General features: G+C 39.4%; 1 protein-coding gene across 1 annotated transcript; it reads left to right on the forward strand.

Annotated features, from left to right (window-relative positions):
- The first annotated feature begins 7,313 nt into the window (after nt 1-7,313).
- Nucleotides 7,314-24,610, forward strand: cald1b (caldesmon 1b). The gene is made up of 17 exons (XM_075470223.1): nt 7,314-7,449; nt 7,693-7,796; nt 12,099-12,224; nt 12,561-12,876; nt 13,135-13,812; nt 14,203-14,238; nt 14,332-14,408; nt 14,779-15,025; nt 15,231-15,356; nt 16,869-16,912; nt 17,013-17,088; nt 17,604-17,735; nt 17,818-17,955; nt 19,576-19,647; nt 19,771-19,795; nt 20,883-20,913; nt 22,512-24,610. The coding sequence occupies exons 2-15, from the start codon at nt 7,723-7,725 to the stop codon at nt 19,780-19,782; spliced, it is 2,154 nt and encodes a 717-aa protein (XP_075326338.1). The 5' UTR covers nt 7,314-7,449; nt 7,693-7,722; the 3' UTR covers nt 19,783-19,795; nt 20,883-20,913; nt 22,512-24,610.
- The last annotated feature ends 1,596 nt before the right edge of the window (nt 24,611-26,206 follow it).

Raw genomic sequence — 26,206 nt, forward strand, 5'->3', positions numbered from 1 at the left:
TATAGATTTTAGATATGATATATCTAAAATCTGACTGAAATTGATTTCATAGCAATAAAAGCATAAAAAAAAAATCCCAAGACAAAGATTTTATTTCCTTAAGCAGAGATTGAAAACGTAAGATAATCACAAGTCATAATAAATCACATAAAGGTCCTATTTCTGAAGGCGGGAGGACTTAAGTTTAAGGCACTTAATCTAAGCTGATAAAATGGCATCAAAAGATGGGATCTGGACCATTCTTGGCAGGGAGTGACTGAGAAATTTGAATAGCTATCTCATTCCCATTTAACAAAGTAACTTTAAACTAAAAGATGGGAGTTTTGTTGGTATAAGCTTCCACAAATAATATTTTTTCCTGTTTGGGAGCATTAGCACTTGTTCTGTCAAATCCAGAAGTCAAAGCTATAATTCATTTCAGTTTCTTCTACTCATACGCTGAGCAGACATCTGGCTGTGCACACACTGTGTTGGTTGTCAGGCTCCTATTCCTTAGAAGGCATTGAAGATAAAGGCTGCAACAACATAGGGCTGCATTGTGTGAGGCCACAAGCTAATCTCAAAGGGGACTAGAAGTGTGTTTAGTTGTCATCTTCTCTCCACTCCCTTTTCTTGTTTATTGAAATCAGATTGTGTGAAAGTGAAAACAGGTGTTTTTTTTGCACAAAGTGTAAAAAGGATCTGTAACCCATTTGAATTTGCGCCCTGTATAAATCTGTAACATGCATCGACAGATTGAAGACAGTCTCAGAAGAACAAGACGACAAAGACCAGTTTACAGATTTGCATTTTATGGCATCCACAGGCTGCGGATCGCTTGTGTTCCATGAGAAAAAAAAAAAAGCTGCTTTGAATTAGCACAACCTAACTGCTGACGCCTGCATGGAGGCTGGCTATTACAAACAATAGCGGGACGTCGACACGCACACAGACAACTTTTTAAACAATTTTGAGTTTGAAAGCGGTCATTAAAAAGGAATTGGGAATCAGGTCTGCCAAACGAGAAACTGATGCAAGGATAATTCCGCTGCTTGTGTTTTTGTCTGAGCACAAATGGGTCTTTGTGCTGAGGAAGTGGTGTGATTTAACAGAGAGGAGGGCTGTCTGCTCTCTGGTTGTACTGGTGGAACACTCTGAATGGGAGAGGAAATGGTTTTCCACATGAGAAAATTACTGGAGGGATAGAGGTGAGTGTTAGTGGCTGTGACGTTAATGGAGTCATTCATCAGCAGTCAGTGTGCCATACAACACTAAATGAAAATTAAGTAATCTAAAATCCATCTCTTCCTATTCCAATGTTTGGAACGATTGATACTGAATCAGCCAACACCTCTCCCCACCCCGCTTTGATATCAACAACGAGCCTTCCAACAGCACTACAGAAAGCTGATTCATGGTGATCACAATGGAAAGAAGTTATTCTTGGATTACCAACTTGCACTGCAGCAGATATTTCCTAAAGTAAACCTTGCTCTCTTTCTGTGGCTTTGCACTTCACCAAGCAGGGACGCTACAACTGAAGTGTCCGTGTACTTCCTTAAAAGGAGGCGGAGTACACCATTTCAGCTGATGGGATGCGGAAAAGGGAATGTACACAGTCGCATCTATTTCCACTCAGGTCCCAGCTGAGAGGGAAACTGTCCTTCACCTTAAATTTTGGATTAAATTTTTCACCAGGCATATTCTATTCCTGTTTACCATCACTTGGACGGAAAGTCCTTTCATTAGAAAGCAAACAATAATCTCAGGCTGTTTTCGTGTTCTGGACATTTGTCATTTGGTTTATTAAGACAAGCCTGAGTGTCCCTTCAGACAAAAAATAAGACAACACACTTATAAATGCTCACGTTCCCAGCTGATGCTCATCAGGCACAAAACGGCGCACGTTTCCTTTTAACCAAACTGTTCACAAACACTTTTTTAATGAGCAGCAGAAAAGGTCACAACAACATTTTGCAGCTTGTAAACTGAGTGGAATTTCTGTCCTGGTCATGGAATTTTTCATATGTGACCATGTTTGGTCATGTGGAGTAAGCAGCTGTTGCTTCTTGATTGATTGCAAACGCCTCTCTGGCAAATGTTTACAAGTGTGTTGTAGCACTTTCTCTGTCCTTTAACCAGAACCTTGTCTGGGTGTTGGAATATGGAGAATATGATTAACTACATAATCCAAACTGTCCATGGTGTATTTAAGTCATCAACAAATGACAAGTAAGCCTACAAGTCAGGGGGTTTCCAGCATTAGATTAAATAAATACTCCCATGCAGCTTGCACAAAGACTGGAAAATCCCAAACAGTGTTCTCAAAGATAACAATATTATCATTTCATCTGTAGTCTCTGTTACTTTTAGCTAGTTACCAATTCAAACAGTGACTTGAATGCTCAAAAAGAACATAAATGCAACCACTTTAATTCTAAATTCAGCTGTAGATTCAGTTCCTAACTAACTTGTCACTTGCCATGGCCTCTTACGGTAACCTCCTTTCAGAGCAGGTCACGATTAACTGAAGCTGGCAGCGTCGCTTTGCAAACATAAATAGGGTTTGTTTGACAGCGTTCACTGGACTGACCAACACATGGCAACATGAAAGTCTGGAAGCTCAGTCCAGATCTGAGAGAGGTTCATAGATTTATTTTAGTCGTGAATGCCTCTTGGAGCCATTTCTAAACAACTGCAGATCATCACTTCACACAATTGTATATAAATGTGATACTGGAAGGTGTAGCCATTTTACCAAGGGCAGGAGGAAGACCCAAAATGTTATTATCATCTGAAGGCCTCAGCCAAGAGGAAATCTATGGAGGAGAAACACAGGGTCTACAAAGGCACAGGCCTTTCATCACCTGGATTCTGCTGGATCACTAGAATTTTACATATTACCATGGACTAAAAGGCTGTCATTCAAGATAGAAATATCAGCTCAAAAACCCTAAACCTTTAAAATCAAAGTTTGTGGCTGATCACGTGATCAAAGAAAAAACTTTCTTGAGGAAATCTTAATGGGCGAATGAGAAAAAGATTAAAGTAATTCTGTCTCCAGACCATAGGGCCAGCTGTTAAGCACGGTGGTGGTAGTATGGTGCTAGCGAAACTGGAAAGTTGCGCAAGGTGGATGGACTCATAAATATAGCAGACTGTGCCAGAATTCTTCCGTGCAACCTCAAACTATCAGCAAGACAGTTGAAACTCAGATGCAACTAAGTGTTCCAACAGGACAATGGCCAAACACACGTCAGAGCTGGTTGTTGAGAGGATAACACGCGCACAAAACCTTTGGAAGAGCCCAAGATCTTGAAACACCATCAAAAATATTTGGACGGTACCTTAAAAATCGAGCCGGTGCTTAAACTCCACAAATTCTGAAAAGAAGATTGGTCCAACAATACTCTTGTCAAGTTGCTCTGAGAAATTCTACCTCTCATCAAGTGTACCGTGCTTACGTTTTTTTTTTACCTGCTTGCATAATTCTCCACCAGTGTTTATTTAAAAAAAGTCCAAACAAAAGAAAACTTGTGCACTAAACTCTAAGTGTTCTCTCCATTATTTCGTACTTTGTACAATCGTTTCCTGAGAGTCAGCCTGATTTTTCATGTAAACTTCACAAAAAAAAACACGCAGCCACAATATCTGCTGGCACTCGTTTCCGAAATGATCATAGAGATGCGTGTTCTTTCTGTCACAACCACAAGTTGTACTCGACTGATTGCATGAGAGAGCTGAATAGTTTCTAATATCCAGAGGCCTGTGTGGCTCTCCTGAACGTTTCTCTGATTAAAGATGTCTGGTCCTCTGTAACGTGCCAAACCAAATGTTAATCATACATTAGAGACAGTCTCGAACAGAACAGAGCACTTTTCTCTTCCTCCTCCTGATGTCTGATTAATACAGTACAGTTGCAGACACTCAGTAAAGAAACCATCATTAGGCAAGTAATTACAAAGTCTCACAATATACAAATAGCACATGATATGTACACAAAGCTGGGAAGAAGAGATACATAATAGAGAACCATGCAGTTGATGTACTGTAATTATAGTGTCTTTAGTGATGGACTTTTAACTTTAATTGCCAATTACTAATGTTTATGTATATGTAAGGCATATTTTAACTTTCAGTAGAGTAAAAAACTGTTGACTTCAGAAACATAGCATTCAGATGGGGACGGACTGGGATATATGCCTCCAATATAAGTCACCGCTTAAACAAGAACTGAATTATATGACGATTAAAACACAATTGATCAAGTCATTTCTGTCTAAGTGTATCAGACACCTGCATGCTTCTAGCTGATTTCCTATAATCTCCCCTCACTTCATTTTCTTTTTTCTTCTTCACGGCACCTTGCAGATGTGGACCACCATTCATTACTGATCCCGTTTTTTTTTTTTTTTGTTGTGTTTTGGTTCAAAGTGCTCTGAAGCCAGTAACGGTATAGGATGTCAGGTTTGGACAGTGTATGTCTCACGAAGAGCTGCAGCTGGTTTCCGATGGTGTTGTGATAGAATGTAGAGATTTGTTTGTCCTAGCTTATTCCAAAAATTCTAATGTTTGTGAAAGATAGCAGCCCATTCATGGTCCTTTAAATCATTCGTAAGTGTGCATGTTGGGTAAAATCAGGAGCCAGGAGATGATTAGCTTAGCTTTGTCTGAAAACCTGAACAGGGGATAACAGATAGCTACCTGGGCTGGATAGCGTGAGCTTGGCTGGATATTTACTTGCCAACACTTCCGATGTTTGTGATTTATTTTTCAATTTCATATTCTTATGCTCAGAAAATGACTATTTCCAGTGTTCTGTGATTGGCGATCCTACTTTGTCTGTGTTGAGCAAACACTGCTGTCTGACTTTTTGTGCAGGATGCAGTCAAAAACTGTGAACTTTGCTGTAGGCTGTAACAAATACCCACAAGCTCAGTAGGAACAAGGCATCAAGCCAAGCATGAAAAGCAAAATTGTTTTATGTCTGAATTCCTTGAATTATGCACAAGTTTGCAAGTGTGTTAAGACCTTGAGTTGGCAGGAAGTGGAAGTGAAATGAGCCAAAGGGCTGTCTTGGATACATGTTGGATTTTTCAGTGTGTTTAAACAGTAGGGTTGTTAGTGTGATAATGTCATACAAAGCAATAGAGTGGGAATCTTTTGCCAGTTTTGCTCTATCATCTCTGAGACCACTTAGCAGTGTGCTAAACGCAGAAACTCAGTAACACAGAGTTCTCTCTGGGTTTGGAGGCATCTGCCATGGATCACCACTGTGGTCAGACGGATCTCAATTTCTGGTCTGTCCTGGCCAAAAACAACCATCCAGACTGATACCAGCAGTATTGAAACCGCATTCTGCACACATTGCTTTACCACCTCAACTTTGTTTGAAGGATGCAGAAATGGATGTTCATTTTCAAATGAAGAGACAAAAAATGAGCCATCTTGGGTTAATTTCGTCCACAATGAAATGGACGTTGACGTAGATTTACAAATCACTACATTCTTTTCTATTCACATTTTCCATCCTATCTAAATGTTATGATCCATCCCCAGCTCTTGTCATGTGGGAGTGATTTGACTTGATTCCACCTTGTTACAGAAAGCTTGGCTCGCGAAAGAGAAAGCTATATGCCACTCTATGCGGTGAATGAATGAGTATCTTTGAGGGACTCCGTCCATATTACAAGCAATCACAAGCAGAATGTCCACAACAGCTGGAGTAGTGAATTTTCAGTGTTAGAGATGCAGAAACTCAGGGGCCACGCTGAACTCTGGCCAATCCAAACATCAGTCCTTGGTGCATCAAAACGTGCCCATAAGCTGTTCTGCTGCAGGTCTGTTTTTGACCGTTTCTCCATAAAGTCCAAAAAGCTTCAGTTCCTGCCTCATAAACATCACCTCCAGACTTTAACTGGGACTATGTAAGAACCGCTGTCATAGAGTTGTGACAGAATTACAAAGCAAGGAGGAGAGAAGGATGTTTTATGTGTGACTGTGACAGGAATAAAGTCAATGAAGACTTTAATAGTACTAAAGTTAGCCTGAAAATGAGGACGACTCCTTTCATCATCCTGTGGTTGTTTTTTATGATTATCAGAGAAGTGTACCAGTCACATGGTGGTTGGGACAGATTTTCTTGACAGACCCTGACAAGGCAAGTTTTTTCCTGACCTGAAGCTGGGATCACATTTTCTGTATTAGCTGTGGTTGACGAGATTCTGTCATGCGGCTGTAGTTGCTGTAGGATATATAAGACGTTGGTTTGGTGATGGGTTTATATAGTTTAACTGTTTCCTGTATGTTTGTTTATTGTTATTATTTTGTGCTCTTTTCTTGTCTTTCCTCCTCTGAATGGTACAAAGTCACAAATCTATCTCGAATCTATTTTTTGAGCTTCTCAATTAAGTCAATGTATCTATTCCTGGAGTCTCTGTGGGACTTTCCTTACAGACTAAAAGTGGTTGATAGTGATACTCCCTCCAGTTAAGTTTTAAGAGCCAAAAAAAAAGTTTGTCGGATAAAGACTTTAAATGAACGAGGTAAATAGTTGGCACACAAGCCTCAGGTGTTAACACATAGTGAAGGATTTTAAAGGCCATAAATAACGTGCTACATATAATTACATTTATAATATCAGAGATCTGAAGATTACCATTAAATCTAGCAGCCAGAATGAGTTGAACAAAATGAACTGTAACAAAGTGTAAGTCAGCCGTGGCTTTTCAGGGTTTATTATTACAATTAGATCATCACCCTGTTGCCTTGTTTACATGTAAACACAACTCATTTCTATGAACATTTCTCACATACCGGGTTTGGCCAATAATGCCACTTCACCTCTTAATTACACCTAGAAATCAAAACTACTTGCTTAGGGTTAGAAATCCATCATGGTTTAGACGAGATACATTTTTTTACAACACTGTCGCTGTCACATGCACAATTTTTACAATCCTCCCGGAATCACAACACCTAAAGGCTGCATATTCTGCAAACATAGTTAGAGGGGACCAATTGGGACATATTTGTGTGAAGAACAGTCTCCCTGTGCCGTGCTTCTAGGCGAAGAATAACTCCCAGATTAATTAAATGTTTTTTTTTTCCTTTTCATTCATTTTAAGTGGTAGACTGAATTTCATCAGGGTGGATTTCATTTTGAAGAAAGTAAACTTGATAAAACAAGAATGATAAGATTCTGAAGTCAGAGATCAGGGAGGGAAAAGTGAGACAGAGGAGACAGAGGAAAAGAGCTGGGGTCAAGCTGAGGAGGAGTGAGGCTGAGAGAGAAACCTTAAGGAGCAGGGAGGCAGGCTTTGCCTTTTCTGGTAGTTAAAGTCACTGCAAGAACAAGCATGAATTCTTTGGGTTGCAGAAGGGTTGAGATATAAACCAGACTGTAGAAGCTGTTGTATGACAGGAGAGGAGACACCATTATCCATGGATTAAACTGTAGCTACTGCTAAGGTATTGTAAACCAATAGGCAGTGTAGTTTTTTTCAATTTTTCACCTAAATCAAGCTGTCCTTGGTGGTCTGGGCATCTGATCTAAAGATTATCAGATGCTGTTAATATTTAGAGTTTTTTCGTTCACGTCAAAGGTAAAAGAGTTGTAATGTACTTGATGAAAAGGGATTTTTCATTGTTCACAGGGATCATTTCTTTACTGACCTATGACACATGGACTAAAATCATATTTGTGTCTTTCAGTGAGAACGTGAAGACAATCTTTGGACCATCATGGACAATGACTTTGACCGCCGCATGGAGCAAAGGAGGCAGAGAAGAGAGCAGATGCGCCTTGACACGGAAAAGTGAGTAAACCCTTTAAAAACGTGTAAACGCACGTGTGTGAAAAACACATGTAAATACAGATAGACAGGACTACAGGATCAAAGGACTTTCAGCTCTACATCATCTTTAACTGATCACCGATGAAACAAACAGGAAACATTTTCTATTTGATCAGCAGGGGATCACTTTCCCCCCATTTTTATGAACCCCAGCTGCAGTGCATGCCACAGCTGTTTGACAGCAGCGGCTTCCATAGCTGACAAGTCCCGTCTCTAAGTGTAGTTTCACACTTAGAAATGCACACTTTGCCATGTGGATCATTTTAGAAACATTAAAGACATTCCGAATATACAAAAAGATCCTTTTGCAATCCACATCTCCAGCCTCTGATGATCAACTAATCACGAAAAAAGCCTGATCAAGGCTTTCCGGGCAATGGGAGATGCGTGTCTCCCTGCTGCCACAGAGTGGAGTAACTTCCATGGGCCTCTAAAAGCAACAGCTTAAGTATCTCCACTGCTTTTTTTCTCTTGTCAGGGACTTAGTCAGCCGTGCAGCTGTTTGAATTGATCTGTCTTTCACTGTAGCACTGTACTACAGTGAGAGGATATGTTAATACTCTTAAGGACATGATGCTGATGTACACTCCAGGAAGCAGCAGTTTCAAAGCCCTCCAACTCAAACTATGATAAATGATCCAATGTGATGTAAAACCAGAGTTTTTTTTTTTCTTCTCTCTCTTCTCTATTTAAATCCAAAAAGGCAACTCAAAGTGATTTACATGATGCGTTAGTAATGCTAAAGGAAAAGAAACCAGCTTCAGAAAAAAAAGGAGAAACAGCATAATATGATAAAGAAATGAAGGCAGAGTTTTAAGATAAAAGTCAATAAAAACTGAAAAGATTAACGAATAGTTGATGATCAATGTGTGGGCAGTTAATCCACAGGAAACCTAAAAGGGCTTATATCACACATACTGCAGTAACCTGCCACATGCAGGCTTTTTCAACCTGGATTCTTTACTTTGTCTTGTATTTGTGTGGTACAAATAAACTGTCAGACCCAGGCTGAGTAAGAATAGCGTGACTGCTTATCGCCCACTCATGAAATAACACAGGGCCACTAGATGCCGCAAGATAAGTCCTCTTATTTGAAACTGAAAGGCTGAAACAACTGCTCTAATTATTATTATTACTATCATAGAGTACCAGCTTACACTGATTTATCTCAATATGCCAAGGACATATGATTAATTGGATTTTCATCATTTTGTATGGGGCATATGAATTTGAGCCTAATTATAACATAGGTTCTAGGTATTATACTCAGGATGAGGAGGGAATAAAAGAAGCCAAAGAAGAATGAAATTCAGCCAAGTCAGTAACCTCCACAATAATCGTCAGTTTGTAACAGGCCAGCTGTTGAGTTTGTTTTTCCATTTTCTAATTAACCAAGTGATTTCTTTAGGGTTACTTATTTCAAGAAGAAAAAAAAAATTGTGCTTTTCAGCTCAGATGTGTTCAATTTATTACTCTAAGTCAGTGCCAAAGTAGAAATCCATTTTCATGAGCCAGTTAGAACAGGGATTATTTCAATCAAATAAACACTGACATTAATATTTCACTTTTTTATAAATTTAGATAGAATATTAAATGTTGTTGGTTTTATCTTTCACATTATAACCAAAAAAATCAAGAGGCCCAGACAGTCAGTCATAGCTCTAACATATTGTTTTCTTCCAAATCAGAAGTCCAGTGTTATCTTATCAGCTGCCCCATCAGAGCCACAGCAAAAAGGAGCGTTCCTTGCGATTTTTCTCACAGTCTTGCGGCCAGCCCCTGCCAGCTGTGCCAACCCAAAGCCTGCCCTCCAACCTCCCAGCTCCTCTCCTCCTCTAAATGCTGCAGACACTGGAATGTTTTGACCCCCTTTTTCTTTTTTCAGCACATGATAGCCTGCTTTAAGTTTCTGACTCAGAGATATTCAGTGGAGTTTTTGCTTTTTTCCTCCTTTTATCTCACTCTCCTGTACTGCTGTGACCCATGCGGCACACATCTCATTTCCCTCTATGGATCATATTTCAAGTCCCTCGAATTGGTCGTCTGGAGATGCAACTGTAACATTTTGGCGGTATTCTGTCAGCAAGCGTATTGGGTGGAGTGTCTTATTGGATATCTTAGGGTAACCCATGCTTTTTGAAGTGTAGGAACGCTTGCCTGCAGATTTATTGTATTTCCACCTCATTTGGGTCCTTCATCTTTGTTTTGAAGACAGAATGGATTCTTGTGGTTCCCATCCACCTCTTTGTCTCTCGACATCTGTAAATCATTGTATTCTGGACTCACATGCTACCAATGGACCATTTCAAGCTCTCTTCCTTTCTCATAAAGCCTGGTAATGCTTTGAAAGATACTGCCAAGCATCCCTAAAATCTCTGACTGTGGGTGTACTCACAGTTGGATGAAGGTCAAAGACAGGATGTTAGTGAGTATGGTAATGAAAGAAAAGGAAGACAGCGGGCAAAGATTTGTCAAAGTGCTGATGATTATGTCCGCATCTTTAAGTCTCCTTCTTTTTCTCAGTTTTGCAAAGGCTTGATACATACTTTATATTCCCCCTAAATTGTACACAAGCCAGAGGGTTCACACATAGCTGTGGACCACTTTCAACCTACAGTCCAAACAGCATAAAAAGGCCTCATGTGCCCACCTCACTCAGAGCAGACTGATCCAGTCCAGTTCAATCCAAAGGAATTCGAATCGTGAGTGATGGTGTAAACTTTTTGACGATCTGATCAAAAGGGAAATGTAATTATGTATAATCTTGATCTGATTAAGATTAAGAGAAAATATGTTCTCTTTTCTGCATACTTAAGATGACATGATGAAACCTTAAAAGAGCTGCATATCGACATATTTAGACATTTTCTTTCCAATGCACCATCCCTAATCGTAATATTCAGTGAGGATAATCTTCTCCCACTCCGTTTTAGCCGCAGGCTCCTGGTCTGCTCAGGAATAAAAATTAACTAAATTGGAAAGATCCACTTTCCCCCTTCACTTGTTTGTAGACGGCAGAACAAGTTGGCCTGTGTGTGAACGATTCTTAAATAGAGTTTGGAAAATAACCTTTCTTTCTTTTTCTTTTGTTGCATTTTGAGACTTTCTTTCTCCAAAACACGACTCCATGAGTCATATGTTCATGCAGGCAGATACGACCTTTAGATAAGTTAGAAAGAAGGGTTGTGATGCCAAGGAGGAAACAGCTGTATTTTAGAAATAACAGATTTTAGTCCAACTTTTCATAGTTTTTTCTACTCCTAACCAAGTAAAGTTCTCTGCGAAGACCCAAACAATACATGACAAAGTTTCTCCTTTACGTGTTGTGTTTCCAAGGCAACCAGCAGACTTAAATACGACCCATAAAAGAGTTATCTTTGCATTCTTGAAAGTAACGCTCACGTTGCCATACATTAGTCTCGACCACATATTACAAAAGCATGAATAATTGAAAGTGTTATGCCCCACCCAACCCCTCCTCCTACCTCCTTATGAGGATTTCGTGACCTCTTAAAATTGAGAATGATGTGCGTACCACTTTGAAATGCTTATGAGTCGTATTTCCCTTCTGCTGCTTGTTGGAACACGGTTATTGGCAATATTTAAGAGTGTACACAGATGACCGATATGGTTCTTACTGTTGGACGACTTGTTTTATCATTTTCTAGACAGCAGGAATACTTTTCACATGTCAGGAGTGTTTCATTCAAATAAAATGCCAACTTTTCTAATCTCTTTATTAAATGTGTTACATGAACATTTAGGTTTGAATTTCTCATAGAAATTTACATCAAACTGAAGAAGTGTTTGTTCATGTAATTGTAGCTTCTTTCCTAACAGGATATAATGAATCACATTTCATTGAGTTAAACACAGTATACAGATTTGAGGGTTACTTTGCAATTTCTTTAACTATTGGCAATTATTGGTGATTTTATGGTGATATCAAAATATGTGGCAAACAGGCAACAAAAGAGCTGTATTTGCTACTACTTTTGCTATGTATTTTTACTGCTATGTAAATTCTTCTGATCTGTCAGAGCTTCTCTCTCAGTTCTGATAGTTCAATCCTCAGTAATTATATTCTTTTGTCATCATCAGCCATGAATATATTGTTGCTGTAGTGTGACTTTAGACAGAAGCAAGCTTTAACCTTTTTAATTTGAGTTTTCAAATGTGTCTCATCAGAGTGAAAAACAACACATTTTCTTTTACTTTGTCATGGGCATGCTGTTAACACATACTGTATGTGTGTTGTTTAAGAGTTGGTTACGCCAATGAAGATGATGAGGAAGAAGCTCGGGAGCAAAGAAGACGTGCAAGGGAGGAGAGGAAGAAGATGAGAGACTCAGAAGAGTCTGGAACAACTGATGTGAACAATACTAACAGGTACTGATGACATTTGGGAAAGGCGCAAAGAAGGGACTTTAGTCAGCAGAGCAAGAAGTTGCAAGACAAGATTCACAGTTCACTCAGTCAGGGGGTTCATTCAGAGAGATTAATTTGTCGAACAATTTCCGCAAAAAATAATGACAACCAGTTTTATCAAGTTTAGATATCGAAATCCCCCATCCAGCCTCCAGTGAACATAGAATTTGATGGATATTCTCTCTGGTTAGCCACAGCAGATGGATCCTCTGCTTGAGCCGACACAACTTCTGCTTGCTGTCAAAATTTTTGAGGTTTAAATGAATTAATGAACAAGTTAATTTCCTGTTCTTTTAGCGTGATGGAGGCAGAATCCTCCACGACAAGTGTTGAAGGAGCAGACGACGATCAGGTTTTGCTGGAGCGCCTGGCCAAGAGGGAGGAGCGCAGGCAGAAGAGAATGAAGGAGGCTATGGAGAGACAGAAGGAGCTTGACCCCACAATCGACGACACCAACTGCATGAACAGCACACAGGAGGTGCAATCCTCCATCACAGAGGACAAAGCAGAAAAGAGGGAGGAGAGGGAGGAGATATCTACCCAGCAGCAGGTTGCAGATACTGATACTAACTTTTTGAGGAAAGAGGACGATGACAAGAGCGAGGATGAGAAGGTGAAAAAGTAGTGGCTTTTTTAAGTTTTTGTGAATGTGAGCATTTATTCATTGGTGACAAACATTTTTATATTTCTATGTATTTTACATTTGCAGGAAACCAAAGAATCAATAACACCAGTCACAAGAAATGAGGTATGGTCTCTTCACTTTGCTCAAATTTAAATTTATTGATATGTATTTGAAAAGATTGCATCAAGTAATGATAACTTATTTTTGGAGGAGGAGGAGGAGGAGGAGGAGGAGGAGGAGGGGGAGGAGGAGGAGGAGGAGGAGGAGGAGGAGGAGGAGGAGGAGAAGGATGCATCAACAGAGGTGGAGGCTAAGCAACCCAATTCAGAGAGGGACAAAGCCGAAGAGGAACCTGTTCCTGACGTAGACAATGGGGAAGAAGAAAGAAAGAGGAAAGAGGAAGAGGAAAAACAGCAAAAAGAAATGGAAGCCAAGCTAAGGATAGAAGAGGAAGAGAAGCAGAAAAGAGAATTAGAGGAAAAACTCAAGCGGGAGGAGGAAGAAAGGCAGCTAAGGGAAGAAGAGGAGAAGAAGAAGAGGGAGGAGGAAGAAAAAGGGCAAGAGGAGCAGAAGAAGAGGGAAGAAGAAGAGAAACAGCAAAAGGAAATGGAAGAGAGACTTAAAAAAGAGTTGGAGGACAAAATGAAAAAAGAAGAGAAAGAAAGGCAGGAAAGAGAAATGAAGAAAAGACAGAAAAAGGAAGAGGAGGAAAAGAAGAAGAAAGAGGAGGAAGAAAAACAGAGGAAATCAATGGAAGAAAAGAGGAAAAAGGAGGAGGAAGAGAAGCAAAAGGAGAAGGAGGAGGAGAAGAAGAAAAAAGAAGAGGAAGAGAAACGGAAAAGGGAGATAGAAGAGAAAAAGAAAAAAGAGGAAGAGGATAAACGCAAAAAAAGAGAGTTGGAAGAGAAAAAGAAGAAAGAGGAGGTACTGATTTGATTTGTGTTTATTTTTTAATAATAGCCACTTAAATTACCCCAAACAATGAGATAAAAGCTCAGTAATTATGTCCTCATAAGTTACAGAAAACTACGACATTGGGAGCCACGTTTGATTGATCAAGCCTTTGCAGATATTAGCTATAGTGTGATTTTGTGTTGTCACAGATCACGGGACGCTTTCATAATCAACACATTCATAAAAGAGGTGACAGTATCCTGAATCTCACAGTGTGATGTGTCATCAGCTTACATAAACTGTCCATTCTTTGTCAGGTCTTTTTGTGACAAAGGACTGTATCGTGGGGTTTTCATTATGTATTTCCGTTATTTTTCATTTAATCTTTCTTGTCTCACTGTCTGTCCTCTCTGCTCAAAGGAGGAGAAACAGAAGAGGTTTGGGTTTAAAGAGAAGGTAACTCGAAACCAATGGTTTATCAATATACATTAAGTCCTCTTTTGTCTAATGGAAGATAAAAATCAAACTTGTTTTCCCTCCTTTTGTAAGAATGAACCACCCAAACAGAACGGAGCTGTCTTTGAAAACAGATTTAAGAAAACAGAGAGAACGGAGAAAACATCAAGGTAAACCTTGACACTCCTCAACAGAAACTTACACATTTCAGACATAACTTTGTTTTTACACTTGATGTGTACTGACTTGAATTAATTCAAATTAAGATCAAATACATTCTTATCAATGATGGTCATTTTTCCAACGTATTTCAGTTCAATTAACTTCACAGTTGAAGGCTTTTTGCTTAATAACTTCCACATGTGTGACTCATCATCAGTATAATGATGAATAAGTGTGGATATCCCTAAAGGATCAATCTGTAGCCTATATAAAGCAGCAAAGCCATTTCAAAGCATTACAAACACCAATGAACAGATGAGACAACTGGGATGATGCCTTTTTTGACATATCAGTTAACAACTCTCTGCTTGCGAGCAGGGAAAACATTCCCTCCAACAAGCCTGAAGACCTTGAGCGACGGGAGGCTGAGCGCAAGCTGCAGGAGCTGAAACAACGAAGAAACAATGCTGAAAGTGAAGAGTTTGAGAAGATGAAGCAGAAGCAGCAGGATGCGGAGGCCGAGCTGGAGGGGCTGAAAAGGAAGCGAGAGGAGAGGAGGAAGATCCTGGAGGAAGAAGAACGGCAGAGGAAACAGGAGCTGGAGGGGAAGAAAGCCAAAGAGCAGGTTAGGATCTTCGTCACATTCAGGAATGAATTATACCAGGGAAACATAGTACTTCACATTGTTTGTTTTCCTCCAAGAAATGAAAGGTGTAGAACATTACTCTGCCATGGTTCAACTATAGATTCCAAAGAGACCTCACCCACAGAGAATTCAGTTTGTACCTGATGACAAATGTATAACAAAGAAATTGGGCTTTTAATAACAGGAGGAGAGAAAGAGGATGAAGGAAGACATTGAGAAAAGGAGGGCTGAGGCTGCGGAGAAGAAGAAACAAAAGGAAGAGGAGTCTACAAAACCTTCTTTTACAATCAGTCCCAAAGGTTCCGCCAAGGTGAGTTTTGGAGAAAAGGTAGGCACAAAAAATATCACCTAACACTAATTTCACACATATTAAATGTTACTCAAGTAACAAAGTAACATATTTTCTAAATAACCTTTTGCATCTATTTAGAAGCCAATTTTCTTCAGTGGAATATGCATTGTTCCTCAAAAGACCAGACTGTTTTTTCAATGTCTTAAGCTCAAGAGACAAATCTGCATTTAACTGAAAATCTATGAATCTTTGACTTTCTGCATGGCTTGGTGCCATGTGTGGGAACATGTAATGTTCTTATCATACTGTTGATAAAAACAACTACAGTATTAAAAGAAGTGTAGCTTTAAAAAGGCCCATAATCTATCACTATGCTTCCATACAGATATTTACATTAGTACACTTACATATGCTGTAAACTTCTACAAGTAGGCCTACTGCTCCTTGACAGTGAGCCTGGCTCTCTGCAAAATGATCAAAATCCATTTACCATCACCCACGAATTGATTATAAAACCTGATAATAAATCCATATTAGAACCTTTGCAGCTCTTTAGTTTTTTGATCATCAAAAGATTTTCATGCAACCAATGGAGACTTTGGGAAGCTACAGCTTCACACAAAGAAATACTCGCATATATAAGCCTGCATAACATGGCAATTTATCATTGTCAAAGCTTATATTTTGTATTTGAGAGAAAGAATGATTGGGCCAATGTCTTTCTTAACAAGCTTTAGCATTTTTGATAAGTGGATTTGGAACAGAGTCAATCCAGCTGTTTCTAAACCTGTTTCCATTTTTATGCTAAACTAAGCTAACTTAAGCTAAGGAGAGTTATTATAAGCTACACTAACCTAAGCTAAACTGTAGCTTGATATTGACATGAAAGAACTTAATCATGAAAGTAAAACCCTCTCCTTATTTCTAGACACACGCTTTCACACACACAGACAAGCATAAGTAATCACAGCCTTTCCTTTTTTTCCCTCTGTGGTCAAACATATTGGTAGCCTACTTTCTAGTTGCTGTTGTTACTGTTTCCCTTTCATTTTTGTTTTTAATTCCTTTTACATTGGCTGCTTTTGTAAGTTTGCATGAAAAAAGAAAGAAAGAAAGAGACATAGAGAGAAAAAATGAAAGATGTAAGCGGATTTCAGAGCTGTTCTCAAATTTGGATGTACTTGAGCAATACCATGACAGGGATGATAACCTTGCTGAAACAGCAACTATGTGCACATGTATGGAAGTGTAATTGATTTGGAGCAGCAACACATTCTGTGTGTGTCTGAATTGTGCACATCCATGGGTCCTGGCTCTCTGACAGCCAAACTCTCCAGACCATACTGTCAGGCACCATCCACCACAGTTCTTAAGCACAGTGAGACATTCCCAGGGACAGTCTGGCCTCTCAGTGAAGTCATCTTAGAGACAAGAAAGAAGTCAGGACAGCTTAACCAGTAGAAATGTTGTTTGGCAAGTAAGAAAATATTTTCTTCTCTCTCACGATAAACCATGTTGTCTCTCATATAGATTGGGGAGAAGGCAGAATTTTTGAGCAAATCAGCCCAGAAAAGGTTAGTCATACGATGTTAAAAAAAAAAATTAAGAACTATAAATGAATTAACCAGCGACTGGTTGCCTCACTGAATCCCAGTATGTTTTACCTCCAAACAGTACTCCCAGAGTGTCACACACTCCACTTGTCCCAAAGATTGGCAACAGGTTGGAACAGTTCACTTCTGCCATTCAGGTGAGAGTTACAATCATAAACATCATCCTCAACAGATATAGGATATGCATCCTAATACACCACTGAAAAATGGTTCATTTTAAGCATGATCCTTACTTAAAGCTCATAGTAAAAAGAAAAAAGACAAAAACTAAGGCCCATATATATATATATATATAATCCAGATGTTTCTTTCTAATTTGTTATGAAATGCAATTATTTTTTGGCAATTACTTGGTTGAAAATAAGAAAGAAATGACATCAAACTTTGAAACTGAGAAATTGTATTGCATTTGATTTTTGATTTTTATTTTTTAAATTTGGACAGTGGAGCTAAACAAATTTAGTAGAGATTTTCTTTTAAACATTTGCCATGAACAAGAAAATACTCAGATACCTTGTAAACGCATCAAAATGATAGATAATTACATAACAGCACTTGAGCAATAATGAATATACTTTCAATGATCCTCACTCATCGCAGCGCTTCGTTTAACCATGTAAAAATGATCTGTATTCATACTTTCGTTCCACAGGGAAATAAAGATGTAAAATCCCCCAAGTCTCCATTGGCAGATATTCCTACAGGAGGCACACGCAACATCAAAAGTATGTGGGAAAAAGGCAACATAGGCAGCTCCTCTGAAAGTCCAGCTCCTGCAAACAAGGTAACCGAGAGATAGAGGCTCAGATGGATTTTCCGATATCTTATTGAGCATTAAACATAATGCCCCCCTCCTCTCCTCCCAGGATGTTGCTGGTATCAGAGGAGGTGTGGCGGGACGTGTCAACAGCTGGATGGCAAAGCCTCCAGAAGCAGAGAAAACTGTAGCACCAGCTCCAGCAGCAGCAGCAGCAGCAGCAGCAGCACCAGCAACAAAGCCATCAGTAAGGCCCTGTAAATCCTTTTCTAAATCACGCACCTCTCACACTATTAGGAAGAGTAATCCTTTGATATTCTGTGCACGCTAATGTGCTCTTTTGCACAATAACTTGCCAGTTTTTCGTTGGCTTCAGTCTTTAGAGCTGAGCTCCAGGACTGGGCGATACTGCTAGCTGGAGTCTGGTGACACCACGTGGGCAGTTTACTCAACAGCATCACAGCACACAAACCTTCACTGTATTATTCCTTACATCCTCTGAAAAACTGTAATGGGTGATATTTAACCTGTATGGAGTCAGTGCAGAGAAGGAAATCATTTCCCACTTTTACTGACTGTCCCACTAAAAATGGTCTCGCTGCAGTTATGTGTCAGGTTGCTGAATGCCAGTGTGCCCTCATGCACAGACCCCCTCTCTATACATCAATCACTTTGGTCTCTGAGCGTTTGACCATTGTATTACAGCTCATGTACACAAGGTTATTTTTAAACATTTAACTCAACTTTTGTTTGTTCGCATTTCTATTCGAGTCTCACCGTGACTCAAAACTTCGGGTCTTCCTCAGATGAGGGAAGGTCACATCCAATCACATTTATCAAATATGGAGATCTTATCCTGCTTCATCACAGCACTTACAAATCAACTGGTTATGCTGTGGAAACTAAATGATCAATCCTCTTTATTTGTAACCACATGACACAGAAAGTTGCCACTTGCAACTAGCTTCCTGGTGGACATTGTGTCCTTTTCTTCATGATTGACACCAGCTGCTAATCCCACCATTGACTTTTGGAGACATTACACCATGTCTACATGTAGCAGCATTTCTCGATGACGTGTGACATTGTTCTTAAGCGTAATTTATGAGCGAGATACCTTTGGTGTCAAACCTCTTTGCCAGAGAAGTGTGTAAATCCTTGTTGATTTTGCAGCAATACTCCCCTCTGATGGGACAAAGCTGCACAGCAGCTTAAAGCATGTGTATGTGTGTGCATTTCTGTATCTGTTTTCTATTTTTCTGCGTTGTTGAACCATTTCTGCCTTTCTGTTCAATTAAAGGCCGCTCTTTTTCTCAGTTATCCTCTGTGAAATGTTTCCTGCTGGTCTTTCTCTGTTTTTCAAACTGGTTAAGGTACCACTTTTGCTTATTTTTCACCGTAGCCTCTCCTCTTAATCAGAAGCATTGTGACACATTGTGAATATGTCTGGGATTTGCATCAACTGGTGGAAGATATCTTGGTACATTTACTCAAGTACAATGCTTTACTTTTGAGGTATTTTACACTTGTGTGTTTCCCTTGATACTACTTCATACTCCCTTCATGCTTCAGATATTAATACTGCCGCCGGACATTTTTTCCTCTGAAATTTTCAGACTTCGCTATTTAGATGAAAGATTTGAGAACATTTCACAAAATCCAAGGGACTGGACAAGTAAAAACAACTATTTGCTCCCCATCAATCATCACAATCCCCTCAAATGTATCTGACTTCTCTTGAGCAGGATTTTGAATAGATATCTTTTCACATCCCTGAAAAAAAAGCGCTTTTACCAAATCAAACAGTTTGACCATTTCTTCCATGTCTGCACTGGACTAACGCCATTCTGGGTCTTAAATGTGACAGGATGTGAAACCAGGTGACGTTGGTAGCAAGCGTGGCATGTGGGAAACCAAGCGGGGCTCTGCAGCAGCCAAGGTAACACACACACACACACACACACACACACACATCGACACCTTCTTTGAAGAGCCGAAGGTAAAGGTTTTGAAGGATTAACTGTGACATGGTTTTGTTTGTTTGTTTGTTTGTTTCATTCAGTTCTCCAAATAGATGAGTGAAAGAGGTAATTTGTGGATCTGCTGCAACAACACTCTGCACACCTCACAGCAGGCATGATGTGGTTGATTTTGTGATGTTTAACACAGATTTAATGTGCTTTCAGTTTGCAAATACCTGCAGTCATTTCATTCTCTGTTGTAGCGATGACATGAATGAATGATCTGCCTTTCATATGTATTCTTCGTTTCAGTGAGGGGCTTTATGAAAACCATTGGATATTGTCAGAGTTCGTGAAGGGGGAGAGTTTTATTGCTTTCTGGTCTTGATTTTTTTACAAAGTGAAATTTTCAGTCACACCCAGACTCACCAGAATGTCTTTTGTTAGAAGCAGGGTACATTTTCAATTTCAAACCCCTCACTGTTATTCCTGATCTGAAATGGCAAGGAGATTTTGATGCGAGATAGCCCAGAAGTGTAACTTATACTCTTCTTTTTCCACCCTCTAACATGCAGCAACATCTGATACTCTATTAAGTGACACTATCATTAGTAGCCAGACTGACTTTGAGGTCATAGATGGCAATATTTGGCTCTGAATTTTTCCCTGCGTGATGTGGTTGATAATTTCAAACATGAACTGCGTCTTGTCATACAGGAAAGTGTTCCTATGTCATTACAGGACATTTTGATCTAAAGCTTTCATGTGCTAAAATAGCAGTTGCACCGCAATGAGGACATATTGAACTGCATGTGCTTATGCTTGAGTGCTGTGTTACGTGTTCATCTTTAGTCGGGGGTGCTGTAAAAAAAGACTTTGTGATGTGAGATTTTTTATTCATGGACGAGCTTCTAGCTATAGATAGAGAACATCTCCATCATCTCCGAGACAGCTGTAGAGTACACTACATCTATTGCTTTAAGGACGTCCACCTTTTTTCTAGGATGTTGTTTTCTGTTCAGTATATTACAAATACACTAAACCCCTCCACCAATTAAACCAAATAATTATATAGCATATACAAGTGATGAAAGTAAGCTTTCCATGGGTTAATTTATTACGACCCTTATGGACTTGAGTAAAAGAGAAGCTGTTTAATTCATTTTTGATTTCCCTACCCTTTACCTTCTGCTTTATTTCCTCTTGTTTCCAGGTGGCAGTTGGAGGCAAGAGCAAGTTTGTCAGTAAGTTTCTGAAACACATCTAATGAAGTCTATTTATCTATATGCCGTAATTACACTTCTGAGGCTTGTTACTTGAGTGTTTCCATCTCAGTTCATCTGCATTTAGTCTCAAGAGAAAATGATGATAAACCAGTGGAATAATCTACATAACATCACTCTGACAGCTGCTTTTTAGATGCATCACAAGTAAAATTGCTCTTAAAGTTCAGATAACATTAATACGATTATCAATAAACAAAATATTTAATTAGAAAAATTATGGAAAAGTCACAGTCAGCTGCTTGTTCACCCGAAGGTTAAAAAATTCCATCTACAAGCACCTCTAAACCCGGCTGATTAACATAGGTAAAAACAGGAAGACAATGTTTTAATGTTCTTACATGCTGACCAACTTCTTGCCTTCATATTGGCTATTATAATAATTTGACTATTGGGTATTCGTAAAAAAAAAAAAGAAAGAGTAAGCGCGGCTCGATCTCAGCTTATTCACTTAAGTAAAGGGTCTGAACACTGCCCTCTGTAAATGTGTACATACTACTTGTTAAACCAGGGTTTATCTTGATCCGCCCTGAGGGAAGCAGGGTTTACATCAAGTGTGTATGTCCTTCATTTCCTGAACAAGGAGAGCAGGCTCTGACTGATTTATAGCCAACAGGGGGCTCATAACTGCTGCAACCCACCAACCGTCCTTTGTACCACAGTGGCTGCTCACTGTAAATCAGATCTGCTGTTGGAGATTTTTGGGCACAGACTCAGATCTGTGGCACCAAGTTCTATTTTTGAAAACCTTCACCGTGACCTTGTTTCCCATTATAAAGAAAGTTCCAGGCTCCCGGGATGGCTGTCATGTTTTTGCCATGCAGTGTTTACCCATTGCCACCTGGATTGTTATGCAGAGAGTCTGCGAGCTGTCAGGCATACCAGAGTGCAGCTGCTTGATTTTCACATTACCAGTGAGTGCTAGGAAGGATTACTAGCTGTTTGTGCTGCAAATCGGGCTCGATCACCAGGCTTACTCACTCAGTGCTAATGATTAAGTCCTAACAAGTGTCTCCGCAGCCAAATTGGGCAAAATCAAATGTTTTAAATTACTCTAAATGATGAAAGACGTCATTTGACATTGACTGCTGTTGATACGTTAAAACTGTCTCTCCTCTTCGTGTTCAAAAGTCCTATTTCTTCCTGCCTCAATGTTCGGGCAGTGAACAATGTGAATGGAAAAGTATTTGTCGAGTATCAACTTCATCCCTAAATAGCGGTCCTTGTTTGTAGCCTTCCAGCTTCTTCGTGAGAAATGGACAGCTGAGGAATAGAGTGAAGGGCAAATGACAAAGGTGCAGCTTTCAATCACAAAGAAACGTGACAGCACGCAACTGTAACTCTGGGTCGGATCTACAGAGATGCATAGGTGCACATCCGCATACAGTAAAATAGAATATTGGGCATAGAGGAGTGGGGTTGTAAAGGTTTTGATTAACAGCCCTTCTCCTAATCTCGTTTAACACCTAATAAACTTTGATAAGCAATGCAGTGACGTTGACATGGCAACACTGATGGATGCTGTGACTAATAGATCATTGATGTGTGTCAATACGCAGGTCTGAAACCCTAACCCTGAAACCCTCCCGGTGAAGCCTTACCTGACCGGACGGAGCTCTGCTACTGTGTGCATCCATGCCCCTTCACCACACCTGCACTTCACATGTGGTCCCCCCCAACCTGAATGAGGGTCCAGGTTGAGTGACACAAACTTCAGCTTCCAGCTACGTCCGTACAGTACAAGTAACTTTGCACTGTTGTCTGTTTTAGCTTTAGTCACCCTTTGAGAATTTTCTTAATCAAAGATGAAAAGATTTTAATGTGGTTCCTGTGTGCTTTAAAGAGGCCGAGAATGACTGTCTGTGCAATTAGCGATCTTAATGCCGATATGTCAAGACAGCAAAGCTTTTTTTCTTGTCTCATTTAAAATGTCATCACAGGATTATGATGGAGAACCAAAGAATTTGTGTCATTTGATCACACCCAATTTCAACTGGGGAGAGTTGATAACTAAACACTAAGTCAAGTCATAAATGTGTGTTTCTGTTTGTTGTTGATTTTAAAGCACAAATTGTATTTTCTAATGGTGCCTGCAGACTTTAAGCATCAGTCCATCTGCATTGCAATCTGACAATTGATAACTGTAGGAGGGGCTCTATCTATATACTGATGATTACAAAGTAATTAACTCATTACCATGACAAAAGAGGAGTTGTCATTTGAAATCGGTAGCCTTGTAGAAAATGATTTTGCTCGCACCATTTTCCATTCATACAATTTAAATAACAGCTTAAGCATGCCCTTGGAGCCTATCAGGATATTCAAATGTTGTTCTGCTTTCAAAACACGCTGACGTGTCCAATAATCTTGTGGTGTATTTAGGTTTAGACATTATTGGCCTTTAGCTTAGTATTAACCCAGTTATGAGCATTATAGCTACATATTGATGCACTGCTGTTTGTGCTAATAACACCACTCAGCTGGATATTGGGTGATAAGCCTGTATATAATATAGCAAGTTTTAGAAGTCGGTACCATTTCTGCTGAGATGTTTATAGATCAGTCAGAGGCCATCAATTAGAACAACTATGCCAAGTCATAAAGTGATGTCTTTGGTCGTAGTTTAGTCTTTTTTTGTGCCACTTTTTAATAAGGAATGCATTTAGCTGTTCTGGGGCTGATACATGATATACCACGATGTTGTAGATCCGTTTTAAGACAATAACAGGAACATTTTAGCTGTGTCAATGAATTTTCTTGTTGGTTCACAGCTGCCAGGCTGAAACACATCAACATTTATTGGATGGACTCCAGTAAAGTTGTATGGACATTCATATCAGGATTTTTCATCAACCTTTTTATTAACCTTCTAATTTGTCCAAGTTTATGAGCAAATACAGGCATCACTTATGATATTGCTATAATAGTCAGCTGAACTCTGTGGGGTTTTTTTTTGAGGGAAATGTTAACATGCAAAGGGGTCAAATGGAAACAAGGTTAAACACTGTAAACGCTAATCATTGTGTCTATGGCATCAACATTTATATAAAATATCAACTACAGCATCGTAGAGCTAACAGCTTTACAGAGGACCAAAGACCATTTATGTTATTGATACGTGTAAACTAGATGAATAACTGAGTCATAAGCAGTTATAACAGTAAAAGTGAGGTCTTATTATGACGTAAGACAGTTTAAAAAGCCTTTATAAAGTGTTTTTTTTTTTTAATAAAGTGGTTTTCAAAAGTCCACCGTCTCAGACCAGAAGAGAACACTATATGAGTTGGCTCTATCTTCCACAGAGCCGCAGCCGAAATGCTACGGTGTGCAGCATTTCTGTGGAAAACATCTGGGTTTGTTTCACTCTTGGCTTGTGTCAGTTAAACAGAATATAATTTTGTAAAGCGAACACCAACAAAGCTTATGATAAGTTGTGTAGCTACTGTAACAACTAGCCAGTGACCCAAAATAGCTCTTTTTAACAAGCAGGCGATGGTCTTTGCTCACCTGTCATCAGCACCAGCAGCCTACACGCACTCTGTTTTCTTAAGGCCTCTAATTAACAACGTTAAATCTCAGCACAGCACACAAGTAAAGCCCTGCCGGGTCGTATTGTGAGTCTTGTCAGTATTGTTGTGTTGTTTGGCTTGTTTGACATAATTATTCGCTTTAGCAATAAAAAAATTGATGAAGAAAAGCTTTGTGCTGTTGTGTTACTTTATTATTTTATTTTTTAAACCACAGAGATGAAATGTTGCCTGACCTAACCCCCTGTGAAATTATGGACTGTTGAAAACAGAGGTACTGGCAAAAGATTGAATGGACATATGATATTTTAGCAAGAATGTATCTGCAGAATGTGTGTGTGAGTGTGTGTGTGTGTGTGTGTGTGTGTGTGTGTGTGTGCGTGTACTGGTGAGACGGCACTCTGATGTCCAGCTGCCTAACAATAGACTGGTCAGCTATAGGGTGCTGCAGTCACATGAGTAGGAAGGGCTGGACTATGTATCCTTGATGCTCCACCTGACTGTGAAGCTCAAGGAGCTGAAGTCTGCCTCTCACCTCTTGTCTGGGTCGTAGGTAAGAACCTTTTGATATCAGCAAATGTATAAAAGGATATTGAAACATTGTTTAGCTCTATATTTAGGACTGAACTGCTTCCTGAAAACGTTGGCTGATTTTTCAGTATTGTTTTTGATCATCGCTGAATGTAAACTTGTCTCAGTCTGTTAAAAGTATTGTGCTCTCTTGCCTGATATCTCTTACAGCCTCAAACGCCATCTAACTGGAATGCCATCATCGCACTGCTCCAGTTTTTTTTTGTTGACCTTACCAGACGTAGCTTTAAACGGCATTCACAGCTGCATTTATAGTGGCGCGTGTGTTGTTTGACAGATCAATCAATAAATAATGGCTTATAGATTTTTCTCGTTGATTTGAATTTTTGTCACATTCTCCTGACACAAAATTCATGAAAAATGCAGCGTAAGGAGTCCTTTTACTTTGTCACTTTACTTGGATGCAAGTTTGAGATACACTGCGCAAGTATGTAAGTCTGTGCTATGCTTTAAAGTAATTCCCTATTTTACAAGGAAAATATATTTCTATTTATTACACTTAAAGTGGTAGTAACCAGCACGTGCCACCCAAAATACTAGAGTTTGCATTCCAATCAATCCCATAACAACAGTAATAAAATACTTTTCAGTTCGCGACACCAATTTCACTCTCTGACTTGAGAACCTTTATAGCCTTTCGTTTTTCTCTCAGACATATTAAAGTCTTAAAGCAACTGGATACAGGACTGGAGTGTGTGTTTTGTTAAATCAGTATTTTGCTTCTGTGGCAACAGTAAGAAGTTTAGAAAACTTCTTTATCGCCGCATATTTGGTTCAACGCTGACACTCTTTGTGTACTGCACAAACAGTTGCAATGTTATGCTCTGCGTTTTAATGATCAAAAGTATTTGCCAATGTAAATATAGTCTAATGGGGATCCATTTTGCAGAGCTCATCTGTCACAAAATGTCTGACACAGAAGAAGTCATGGAGGAGGGAGTTCAGTACGTAGTCATTTTTTACATTTTGGTCTCTTCACATCAGAATTCTAACACCTATCCAATAAGGCTAACATTGCTTGGGCAGATTATGTATTTAGGGGATGTATGATAGTAATAATATTTTTTTTTCCTTTTTCTTCTGTGGATTCTGTTGTACTTCTGAAGGGATGGAGAAGGTAAGTAAATTACATTTGT

Source organism: Odontesthes bonariensis, chromosome 7, assembly GCF_027942865.1.
Source record: "Odontesthes bonariensis isolate fOdoBon6 chromosome 7, fOdoBon6.hap1, whole genome shotgun sequence".
Taxonomy (NCBI): Eukaryota; Metazoa; Chordata; class Actinopteri; order Atheriniformes; family Atherinopsidae; genus Odontesthes; species Odontesthes bonariensis.

Bases quoted from the DNA above. Each gene is read 5' to 3' on its own strand.
- cald1b (XM_075470223.1), top strand. From the start codon at position 7,723: ATGGACAATGACTTTGACCGCCGCATGGAGCAAAGGAGGCAGAGAAGA. The intron at 12,877-13,134 runs GTGAAAAAGTAG...GAGGAGGGGGAG, and splicing joins ACAAGAGCGAGGATGAGAAG to GAGGAGGAGGAGGAGGAGGA. The intron at 17,956-19,575 runs GTAAGGCCCTGT...TAAATGTGACAG, and splicing joins CACCAGCAACAAAGCCATCA to GATGTGAAACCAGGTGACGT.